Source organism: Erpetoichthys calabaricus, chromosome 9 (assembly GCF_900747795.2).
Source record: "Erpetoichthys calabaricus chromosome 9, fErpCal1.3, whole genome shotgun sequence".
Classification (NCBI taxonomy): domain Eukaryota; kingdom Metazoa; phylum Chordata; class Cladistia; order Polypteriformes; family Polypteridae; genus Erpetoichthys; species Erpetoichthys calabaricus.
The window spans coordinates 107,952,396-107,965,078 of NC_041402.2; the positions used below are offsets into that span (position 1 = coordinate 107,952,396).

General features: G+C 35.3%; 1 protein-coding gene across 2 annotated transcripts in view; it reads left to right on the forward strand.

The window, feature by feature from the left end:
• The window catches only part of pdpr (pyruvate dehydrogenase phosphatase regulatory subunit), a 305,042-nt gene that overhangs the window by 231,008 nt on the left and 61,351 nt on the right, over positions 1–12,683 (forward strand). For both annotated transcript variants that reach the window (XM_051931537.1, XM_051931538.1), the window contains 3 exons: positions 2,595–2,728; positions 3,066–3,214; positions 10,079–10,191. In XM_051931537.1, coding sequence (XP_051787497.1) covers positions 2,595–2,728; positions 3,066–3,214; positions 10,079–10,191 — 396 coding nt within the window. The remainder of the gene's footprint in view (positions 1–2,594; positions 2,729–3,065; positions 3,215–10,078; positions 10,192–12,683) is intronic.

The window sequence follows — 12,683 nt, forward strand, 5'->3', positions numbered from 1 at the left end:
TCTGCTGTTCTGCCTACCTTAACTTTAATCTAAGCAGTACTTCTTCTACAGTTTCCAAAATTACTACCTCTTTAGTATAGGGCTGCAACGACTAGTTGACGTAATCGACGACATCGACTACAAAAAATCGTCGACACAGATTTTTTTATTGTCGACGCGTCATAAACAGAACCTTCAATAGAGGCTCCAGTCACAAAGAACCACATTGGTTTTTGTAACTGCAATGCACTACATGAACGTCTGGGGGCAGTATCATTTGTTATTGTTTGTCAAGACTACACACAGTCCTACCAACGAAGAAAGAACGTCTGAGGAGAAGAAGAATGTAGAGGAAAATAAACGTTGTTGCAATGGCGAGTCGGATAGAGTAGGGAGAAAGAGATGGAAAAAAATTGAGACAGAAACTTTCTAAAGTGTGAGAGCACTTCACCGAAAAAGAAAACAAAGTTGAATGCAGATTATGCAAAGCGGAGCTTTCTTTTCACGGCAGCACCATCTCGATGCATGAGCATCTGAAATGAAAGCATCCTGGAGATGTGATGCTGCCGTCTCTTGAGAATTTATGCTGGCAGTGTTAGTTAGTTAGGGTCAGATCAGGAGGGGAGGGAGAGCGTGAACGAGACTGAGAAAAGTGAAAAAAGCTAACTTTTACAAGTAAATTTACACCCGATCTGTTCGTTTTCAAATAATATTGCTTTAGTGCAATGATGTTTTGTGATTGGTACTATTCAGGTCATACAATGATTTCTTCAAAATGTTACATATATTTGTCTCTTTCTTTTTTTTTCCTCTGTGCTGCGCGCTGACACCAGAAGGCGTGAGCTTATTCAGTGCTAGCAGCAGCACGCAGGTGGCCGGTTGCTTGTGCTTTAACAAGCTTCACCTGGCGGCAATCAAAGCACGTGTACTGTGCAAGGCATGTACGGGGTCCACTGAGAAAAGAAGAGCGTTCATGGCTCACCTTGCATCCATCCGCTGCACCACGGAAGCTGTTGTATCGTTGTTGAATCTTTTGTGAAAGTGTTAATTTGATCTTTACACTTCAGGCTTTACACATTATATAGTTTATGTCTACAGTTTGTCATTTATTACTAAAATATGAAAAATGTTTCAGTTTTAATGATGTATTTTTTGATTAAGTTAAATGCACTTTTTTTGTTTAAAGACTACGTGCACTTTAGTTTGTATTGTTTAATGTATTTCTTTTTTATTGTGATGGTCACACTAATATAAAAACATCTGATTATTTTCAAATTCATATGTTTTCACTGGTGGTTATTTTAATTTGATTATTATTAATTTTAATCGTGTTAATGCAGAGTCATCAGGGTGACATTCACAGGTTGACAGACATGAGCAGATGAGGTAAGATATGCACTGGAGCCCAGAACAGGATGTGCAACCACAGGTCACAGGCATCAAAATTTTCAGGCATGAAATAATCGTGACTAATCGAAAATAAATTGAACGATTAGTCGACTACCAAAATAATCATTAGTTGCAGCCTTACTTGGGTATTCCTTATGAATACTGGGAGTTCCTAATATGTAAAATATGAATTTAGACTTTAGTTCACCCTTACTGTTCCTGATATGCTTCATTTTCTTGTTGACTGTTCTTTTACCATTAATTTACTGAAAGAACTCTTGAGTGTCATTTTAGCATTTTCTGCAATGTTTCTTTCTAAGTGCTTTTTAAATGTATACACTAATTTAACCACTGATATCATGCTGCCATAAGTCCTATAGTTTACACTGGAGCTATTCGCCTTTTGTGTGTTTTAGAAGTAGTTTTGTTTACAACTTCTTTATAGCTCCTTGTTTTCCATAACAGAGATTTCTTTAATTTTATGTTGCTTCTAAAAGAAGTTTGTGATAAAACACTTTCAAATGTGTTCCACTGCCCCTAAATGGTTTAAACACTTACCCCTATTCTGTTCAACGTTTGCCAGTACTAAATTTAATGGTTTAGTTTTTCAATATGTACTTTGATGAAACACAGTGATAGATTATGTAATAGATTATGGTCACTAGATCCTAGTGGTTTAATCACCTTAACTCCTGAATTCTTTCCAGATTTTTACAAAAATACTAAATCCATATATAAATCCTAATTGCTAAATACACCTGTTCTTAAAAGGTTATCTTAGTTATTATTTCGGTAAGTAAAGTCCCTCTTGACGATTATAATGCCCCCACGTTTTTTTAGTAGTGTTGAAAAGATTTAAATTAAAACTGTTGTCTGCACTGGGGTGCCTGTACATATCCATGATACATTTTAGATGACTACAGGTATTTTACCAAAATATGGCTCATCACCAGTTGGAAACAGACATGCATATAAATTCACTTTTACATGAACAGAAATTCCCCTATCTTTTCGATTTAGCTCCTAACTCTGTAAATTTGGATTGCAGAAGTTGCATTTACCATAAGTAATTTTTTCCAACGTGGAGTCTCAGTCCCCTTAATTTAACTTTTCCACTATTGCTACATCCCTTTTTCTAAGGATTGGTTTTTATTTGACCTATTTGGGGTAGGGATTAATTATAATTATATTAATTTATTAATTATATCTATTTTGTTTTATTGTAGATCTGCTGGCATTAGATCAAAGTAAAACATTTTTCAAGCCTGACTGGTTCGACATTGTAGGTGCAGAAGTGAAGTGTTGCAAAGAAGCAGTCTGTGTTGTTGATATGTCCTCTTTCACCAAATTTGAACTTAGTGTGAGTAAACTTGTGTTCTTCAATTTATTTTTAATTTTATTAGGTAAGCAAGTATGCATTTCTTTTTACTATTTAGAGCAGTTTGGTAATTTATTAAAGTATTGTCTTAGAATTTAATTATGACAGGTGTATACAAATATTTTAAGTGTTTTTTGCTGTATTTGTATTATATCTTGAGGTCAAGCTTTTCCAGAATGGTTAAAGTTTTACTGTAGTTGTTTTTAATGCATTTTCAGTTGGATTTGGACAATAATTTAAGTGGAGGTGTTGATTGTCTGTTATTGACTATTTTGTGTTATAGTAAGTTTTTAATTCTTACACTTCTCTTTTCTTTTAGTCTTCAGGTGAGCAGGCTCTGGATCTTCTTCAAAGGCTTTGTGCTAATGACCTAGATGTGCCAGTGGGTCACATCGTTCACACAGGCATGCTGAATGAACGTGGTGGATATGAGAATGATTGCAGTGTTGTACGATTAAGTAAAAATAGGTGAGTAAATGACAGAACTAGAGCCATGTGTGAATTATTTATTTTCATTAGTTCAGGGCACAAAACACAAAGTACAAATTTCAGAGAAACTGAAATAAATGCAAACATTGATAGAAAAATAATGATAATAAAGATGCCAATTAACACATAATCATAACCAGTAATGTAAAGCAACTTGTATTGTAAAGTAAAACAGATATGGTTAAAGGTAAGGTGAAACTGTTGTCAAGTCACTTTTAATTCTTGAAATTTCAAATTTGAAAGTTTTGAATGTAGTAATAAAGAAGCAGAACATATTTATTTTTAGAGTTGACCAGGAGATGGGAAACCCAGCCTTGCAGGGTAACACCTGGTTGCCAGTCCCAAGCCCAGGAAAATGGGGAGGGTTGAGGAAAGACCTGGCTCTGTAAAGCTACTGCCAAGAAAATTAATGGCCCATCCCTTATATGCTTCAAATATGGTACCTAATATTAGGTCTCTCAAGCCAGTAAGTACTCAGAAAGCATATGGAGAAGAGCAGACCCTTTATCCTTTAAGGGCACTTATGATGCAAATGGGAAAATTGCTTGTGAGGCCTAGATCCTGATGAAACCCACGGTGAACATAAAAATTTGTGTTGCATGAAAATGCACAAGATTGTAGAATGGAATATCTGAGAAATGAGTCAAGGAAAGCAGGACATTATCAAGTGGGAACGGTCAGGATCATCGATGTACTCACAATTAGTGAAATGAATTGAAGGACCAATTGCTTTTTCCAGTCTGATGACCTTTCAGTGTATTTTTCTGGTTTATCCAGAAGTAAGAAAGAATAGAGTGACCTTAATAGCCTGCATAAGTGACAGGATCATGGCCATTCATATTTGTGGGAAACCACATAACATCACCATTTTGCAAGTCTGTGCTCCAACAACTGATGCTCTGCAAAATGACATCAAAAGCGTTTACTCCAAAATCACAGAAGCCGTGAAACAGGTCCCAAAGAGAAAACTCTACATATGTCTTGGATGATTTTAAGGTGAAAGTTGGAAACCAGGTCGAAGCTGGTACCATAGAACAGTTTCGATTTTTAAAAACAATGAAGACTATTGTCTGGTTTAGCTCTGCTAAGAAAGCTGCCTCAGGATTTCAGATAGATGTTTTATTTAGCACAAACACCATTTGTACACTTTGACATCCCCAGATGACCTACATCATCTGCAATCAACATTTGAGAAATTCAGTCCTTGCTGTCAAAACATTTTCTGTATCACACTTAGGCACAAACTATGAGCTACTTGTTACCACAATCAAAGTGAAGTTCTACATCGTTAAGAAGAAAGCTCCACCAAAGCGATTTCATGTCTCAAAGACTCCTGCCTCATACACAATTGAAGTGAAGAACAGATTCATACTGCTAGACACCACAGGCAAGGAGCCTGCTGATCTGTGGCAAGACATCAAGCCCACAATTACTGGAATGGCACAAGAGCATATTCCATACAAGAAACGGGGGTTGGGCGGGAGGAGGAACAAGTGGCCATCAGCATAAACCATCAAAATCACAGATCAATGAAGGGCATCCAAGAAGGGTCATATAAGAGATCTCTTTACACAAGTAAGGAACATTTGAACTCCCTTTTCTGCATGCAAAGGAATCATCAACGATAAGGATTTCACAGACCAGCAGAGCATTAGAAGCAGATGGTGAGATTATAGTGAAGTGCTGTATGCCAACATAAGGCATCCTGAACTACCCTATGAGGAACCAGTGGAGCTGGAGCCAGTCATCCTTGCAGAGGAAGTCAAGTGGGCTTTTAAACGATTACCAAACATTAAGACACCTGGCATCGACTGTATACCAGTAAGGATGCTAAGGCCTATTCCTCCAGCAGCTTTCATAATGCTCTGCCAGAAGATCTGGGAAAGAGGTAGATGACCAAGAGATTGATATATATCAATATTCATCCCACTGCCTTAAAAGAGGTAATGCAAAGGTCTGTGAAAACCATTGAAGATCATACAGCAACACCTGTGATCCATTACTGAAGCAGAACTTCCAGTCTTGCAATTTGCAGTGTCTCAAGGAGAAAAATCATGACTACCAAAAAGATGTCTACATGTGTTTCATTGGCTACAGTAAGCATTTCATTGCATTGACCATGACAAGATTTGGATAGCCCTGAAGTAATTGGGTGTGCCATCACAACTGATTCAGTTTATAAGATCGCTATAAACATACCAGGAGGCCACTGTCCGAATACAGCATGGACTTACAGAGTGGTTCAGAATTGGGAAAGGTGTGAGACAAAGTTACATTATGTCCCCCTGTCATTTCAGTCTGTACACAGAAGTTATCATGAGAAAATTAGACCTGCATATATACGAAATTGGTGTAAAGATAGAAACACTATGGTAGAAATATGAATAATCTTCGCTATGCCAGTGATACAACACTGCTTGCGGAAATGAAAGATGATCTGAAACATGTCGTGATAAAAGTCAAAGAAGAAAGTGAAAGGATGGGCCTCCACTTCCACTTCAAAAAGACTTAAGAGTATGATGACAACTGGAAATGGAGCAGTGACAATAACAATCAATAATGAAGAGATTGAATGTGTCCAGGAATTTACAGTATTTTCCTGGGATCTGGGATCCATCAAAGTGGTGAATGCAGTCCTGAAGTCAAACAACAAGTATCACTTGGTTAGCTTAGCATGCACAAGATTTGGAGGAGTAAAGATATCAGCCTCTCAACCAAAATCAAACTGGCCCATGCTATTGTTTTGCCCATTTTCATGTATGGATGCTAAAGCTGGGCCTTGAAAAAGGCTGACCCGAGGATAATTGATGCATGGAATATGATGTGATTAGAGTCAGCGGAGAAACCAGTGGTGCTCGGGATGGAAGGTGGAAGTAGGAGACGAGGCAGTCAAAAAAGATGTCTTTATAACATCAGAATGAACACTAGTCTAAGCATTGAACAACTAATAAGGAAACTTAGACGAGGAAGTGTGGCGAGAGATGGCCCAGAGAATCACATGCAACTGAATGGATAATAACAGGATATACAACTTATGTTCACTAAGTGCAGGTGCAGTGCACTGTGAACAATTCTTCTACAAGTATAGATTATACTATGGGTTCTCAAACTTGGTCCTGGGACCCACTGTGGTTTCAGGTTTTTGTACCAACCAGATACATAATCAGTGACAACACCTGATAACACTGATATCATTTAATTAGCCATTTAATTATCAGTCGTCATAATTTACATGTGGCGCTAGAGCTGTTTAAAATTTTGTTTTGTTACTATTTTTGCCTACTTAGTTACTTAATTCATTTAAATCATTTTACATTGATTTACATATTCTACAATTTAATGGAACTAAGTATTTTTTTGTGTAGCAAATAAGATTGATAGACTGAATAGTCTCCTTTGTTGAAGAAGGAAGAAGAAAGAATAATAATAATAGTGGGGATTAGTAAAGACTGTGGGTCACTGAAGAATATGATAATTGTATACCCATCTATTACGAATACAGCTGAAATGTAGCTACAAAAAAAAAACATTTTAAATTAATGTGTTGTAATAGTTTTTAAAATATGTTATATATTTTAAAAAATATATATTTCACAGTATTAGCCTGGTGAATTTCTATAGGTAAAGTATTCCCGGTTTTATGTGCATAACAGCAAAAGGCTGTTTTATCACTTCTTTTAAGCTTGGCTCTAGGAATTATATGGGGACAAGCATTCCAAAATATAGGATGGAGCAAAACTATTTAACACTTTATAAACCATTTTAAATGGTTTTTTAAAGTCAATTCTGAACGACACCGGTAACCAATATAATAACGGTAAAACTGGTGCGATGTGCTCAAATTTTCTTTATCTAGTTAATATTCTGGCAGCTGCATTCTACACTAATTGCAACCAATGTATGTCTGTCTTAGGTAATCCTGTTAGGAGTGCATTACAGTAATCTAGTCATCTAAAAAAAAAACATGAAATTAGTTTTTCAATGTGTTGTAAAGTTATAAGAGGTGTAACTTTTGCTATTTTCCTTAAGGGAAAAAATGTAGTCCTCGTAATCTGGTTAATATATGATTTAAAGTTTAGGTTAGAGTCGATGATTACCCATAAATTCTTTACCTCCTCCTTGATTTTTATTTCTAATGCCTTTACTATATCCATGTTTGCCAGTCACTAAGCATGTATATTGAAAAGAGCAGCAGACCCAGAATAGATCCTTGTGGTACACCACATACAGATGTATGGCCTCTTGTCTGCATTAACTCAAATCATTTACTATTTTAACCAGCACCATTTCTGTACTATGGTTTGTCCTAAGACCTATCTGAAACTTATCATGAATATAATGTTTATTCAAGTAATCATTAAGCTTCTTAATGACTGCCTTTTCTATAATTTTACTTAAGTAAGGCAGGTTAGAAATTGGTTTAAAATTGTCAAAGACAGAGGAGTTAAGATTATTTTACTTGAATGGAGTTTAACAACTGCAGTCTTTAGACAGTCAGGACCACTGTATCTAATAATGAGTTCACTTAGTCAAGTGCAATATCAATAAGGACATCAGAGACTTATTTAAAGAAGTTTGTTGGTACTGGGTCAAGGATGCAGGTGGAGGATTTTAGTTGAGAGATTATTCTAAGTGGTTTGGATTGATCTATTCCAATGAAAGAATTTTACTTTCTTAGAAGAGCATATATTTCTAATACTATATTATTTATAACATTTATTTTGTGTTTAAATATATAGCAAAACCACTCACAAGTTTCATTAGTAGTTTTTAGGAGGCATTCCTTTGATTGAGCTGGGTTCAAAAGACAATCAAAATAAAACTCTTGGATTACCTACCTTATCGTTTATAATTTTAGAAAAATAAGATTTCCTCTCAAAGCTGACTGCATTGTTATACTGTTATTTTTGCCTTCAATATTTCATAGTGAACTATCAGTTTAATTTTTCTCTATTTACTCTAGGATTACCATCATGTTCTCTAAGTCCGACACTATTTTGGTCATTTTCTACCTTACTATTTACACTATTAGCACTATTGAGATAAGCATTACAATCTGACTGATTGTTTAGAATATTAGCAAACACATTGAAGCTGCAGATGTATCAAAATAATGTTTTTTAACAATGTGCTTCTCATTAGTTGTACTTACTAGTATTTCTACATTAAATAATATGCAAAAGTGATCCAATATACTGACATTCATGACCTGCCTCATATCAACTTTTAATACTTTTGAAATTAAGAAATACAGCTCGTGTCCTCCCTTATCTGTGGACAGGCTGGCTGACATGCTGCCTCATAACTGTAATATGGCAACTAGAAAAGCTTATGTTGTAAGCAAAACTAATATGTGTGGCTTGTACATAAACAACACCTACCTTCCATGTCAGAACACCACATTTTTGTGGAGATCATAGCAATTATTAACATATACTTTATTTCCATATTAGGTTTGGTAGACATTATTATCACAGGTGGAATTGTATGGGATAGTAAGCAGTAGCCTAAATACCAAGATTAACAAGACATGTTGCTTATACTGCTCTGTTCTGTTCTTTTCCATTAAAAAGGTCCCATTGCAAGATCTGTATTAAATACTGGTGAAGCAGAATTGTCAGGGGAAAAAAAAGGACACCTGGGCAAGAGTGGTGAAAGGGGGAAAGGTTTCAAAGGGAGGGCACCCTCTCGTACATGATCATGTAAAACAGTCTTATTAACCACACCTGAGTTTTGCTTTGTTTTTTAATGGAAGAAATGAGTTTCTGTGGGTGGGAGCAGGACAACCAAGGCCAAGAATGTGTGCAAGCAGGTGGGCATGGGATGGAGTACTGCAGGTGCTAGCACGTGATTAAATAAATCAGTCCCACACAGACCTTTAACATGCTGCTTTTCAATGTAAACATAATAAATCACACTGATATTTTTAATATTTATTAAGCTATTTGTGTTATGCCACATAAAAAAATTAATTTAGTTTTCATATCCAAATGCACTATACTAAGTAAACATCAACCTTGATGCCCTCATCATTTCACTGTGCTAATTGTACACTGTCAGAGCTGGCAACTGTAAGATTGATAGATGATACTACATAAATTTCAGTTGACTTGACTATTGCAACTCTCTTTTGTGAAGTCTGCATAAAAAAAGCTACAGGCACAGGGTAGCTAGTCTGTCTTGCCTGAAGAAAAGGCCTGAGTTGCCTCGAAAGCTTGCATATTGTAATCTTTTTAGTTAGCCAATAAAGTGTGTCATTTTGCTTGATTTCTCATTAAAGTGGCATGGGCAATACGAGACAGGGCTTGTTAATCTAGTATTAAGTTTGCAAGGTGACAATGAGATCTGGGATCTTATCAGTTTTCTTATTAAAAAAAGTTTATAAAGTCTGCCTTGCTAATGTCTGTAGGTATTTGACAATATTGCTGAGAGTATAGTTTCCACATCAGTTTATATTTTTAAATTCTCCATCAACACTACATGATCATAATTTATGTCTAAATTGGATATAAAGGCTGCCAAATTCAGTCATGAACATTGAATATGAACCTAGTGGTCTGTAGACTAGTAATACAATTGTGTTGGAATCTTTTTTTAATTTCTAAAATAAGTGCCACAAAGGATATAAATCATTAAGCCAGGTTTCAGTGAGAAGACACGATTCAGATTTTGTACTTAATACTGCATATTCTCATTTTCCAAAGCAGTTTTATTTACAATAGAGTGAATATTTAGTAAGCAGTATTTTAAACTGCATGGAGAAATAAAAAATCTCAAGTACAACATTTTTAAAGCATTTCTTTGATTCTCTCCTAAGCCGAATCTATGTTTATTGCTCCACAGTTTCTTCATTATTTCTCCTACAGATCAGCAGGTTCACTGCTGGTCATGGATGAAACAACATATGCCTAATGATCATGAGCTGCAACTAGAAGATGTTACTTGGAAGTATACAGGTAGGACTTATCTTGTTTGTGTTCATAAATATTGTTTTTGTGTAGACTTTAAATATATTTAATGGTTTTGTCATTAATGCTATTCTCTATGAAAAATATTGCAATGTTTATACTTATATGTATGAGTGTTTTACCATGATGTGTGGCAAATTGCTTTTGAAGGGTATAATTTATTTTTTTTTGCTTATGGCTTAAATGTTTAGCTTTAAATTACATTCATGTTTTGCAAAATAAGTAATTTCTTAATTACTTCTACTTGAGTATAACTTTATGAAAATATATATTGTAGTAACAGGAATAAAATGGTTTGCATGAATGAATACCTTATTGAAGAGACAACATCTGCGTCATTTCATTTTAATTTAATTCAATTCAGGTTTTTTGTCTCGAGGAAAATTTGGTTTGTCAGTAGTTTTTTCAGAGAGGCTATAACAAAACATTAAAACACATCACAAAGAACACAGCCATCAAGCATAAACTTAGTTGAAATAAATAGCATATACCATTGAGCAAAGTACTTCTGGTGAAACATTAGATCAAACATATTAGACATGATAATTAAACCAACATTTAGACTTGAGTGATGATTTGATACAAATGTTACCTGTTCATCCAATGATTTAAGCCTGTGGATATTTTTTAACATTAATAGCCAGCCTGAGTTGTCTCCACTTGTCTCTTCCCATCACGCTGTCGGGTTGCTTAAATGACAATAATTTTTTTACTTGTCTTCAGGTTTACAAAGTCAGCATCCATTTAAAATTTTACAACCAGTGATGTCAGGGTCACTGGTCTGAGTTCATTTAATATTTTTTGTTTTCAGCTAGAGAAATTACTGTAGCCTGTTTTCATAGCTTTGCAGTGTTTTGCTGTTCTAATGGCAAAGTAAACTTAAACCAAAGAAACGGGGTTGATCTGATTTGCACAGTATTTTTGGAGCTTTCCACTAAGATTATCTGTCCCAGGACTTTTTTTTTTTGTTTTTAATTGACTAAAGATGTTCTCGACATCTTTTTGAACAACAAATGGAGTTCTCTTTTCAGAAACCACCTGCTTTAACCATTGCACTTTGTCAGTAAAATCAAACTGCTAAAATCTCAAGTAGCATTAAGTCTGTTAGCTAAATGAGAGTTAAAACCAGAAACCCTTACATGTTGATTACTTCTTGGTTGTTGCTGGAGTGCCTGACTACACAGAGCTAAAATTATGTGTAGTCAATTGCTGTTTAATTTTATCTCTGTACTCAACTTTAGCTTTTTTAATGCCAATATTTAAATCCCTCTGGGCAGTACATGCTTCAGAAATATTGCCTTGTCTAAAAGCACTTTCTTTTTATGTATTAATGACATTATTGATTTGTTGATCCGTGGTTTGTTGTTAGGGTAGAACGTAATGGTTTCAGTTGAGATAAGCATGTCTTCACAAAAACTAATGAAACTACTGATAACATCAGGAAGTTTGTCTAGATCAGGGGTGGGCAGATTAAGTCCTGGAGGGCCGCAGTGGTTGCAGGTTTTTGTTCCAACCCAGTTGCTTAATTAAAAAACAATCCTTGTCAATTATTTAATTGCATGGCTTGCTAGTGCTTTAACTCTGCCATGTCAGGTCATTCTCATATCCTAGATTTATTTTCCTTTCTAAGGATATCATCCAAATGATTTGAAGTCTAATACAGATGAGTAATTCTCAGTGCTTCACTTTTTTCTCTTCACTTTCCTTCCAAGTATTTAATTAAACCAAATAGTGCATGATAAATACACACAGGTGTAAATGAAAACAAGCTAAATGGAGAAATGCTGGTCTCTTTTGTCATTTGCATTGTATTGCTAATTAGGAGCAATTAAAAACCAAGAATATAGCTGTAAGCAATAAGGGTTCAAAATCTTAACGAGCGAGACAATTAAAGTGAAGCTGAAGTGTTACTTGAGCAATAAGGGCTTCTTATTAAGCAATTGGGTTGGAGCAAAAACCTGCAACCACTGTGGCCCTCCAGGACTGAATCTGCCCACCCCTGGTCTAGATCATTGCTTGAATTTTTAAACAGATTCCAATCTATACAGTGAACACATACTGGTATGTTTTTCAATAGAAAGAATCTTGGTTGTTCCAAACTTCTTCAATTTAAAAATTATGAACATAACTGTACTCTTAGAAGCATTCCATGTTGCAAATTTTTTTGTAGCCTTTCGCAGATTTATGACTCAAATCATTCATGTCTCTAAGCTCTGCAGGCAATTCCTTCAACCTCATGGCTTGGTTTTTGTTCTAATATGTATTGACCACTGTGGGACCTTGTATAAACAGCTGTATGCCTTTCCTACTCCTGTTCAATCAATTGAGTTCACTACAGGTGGACTCCAAACAAGTTGTAGAAACATCTCAGTGATGATCAAATGAATGGAATGTACCTGACACAAACTTCAAGTGTCACAGCTAAGGGTCTGAATACTTGTGTGAAATTTCATTTTTTTTTATTACTAATAAATTAGCAG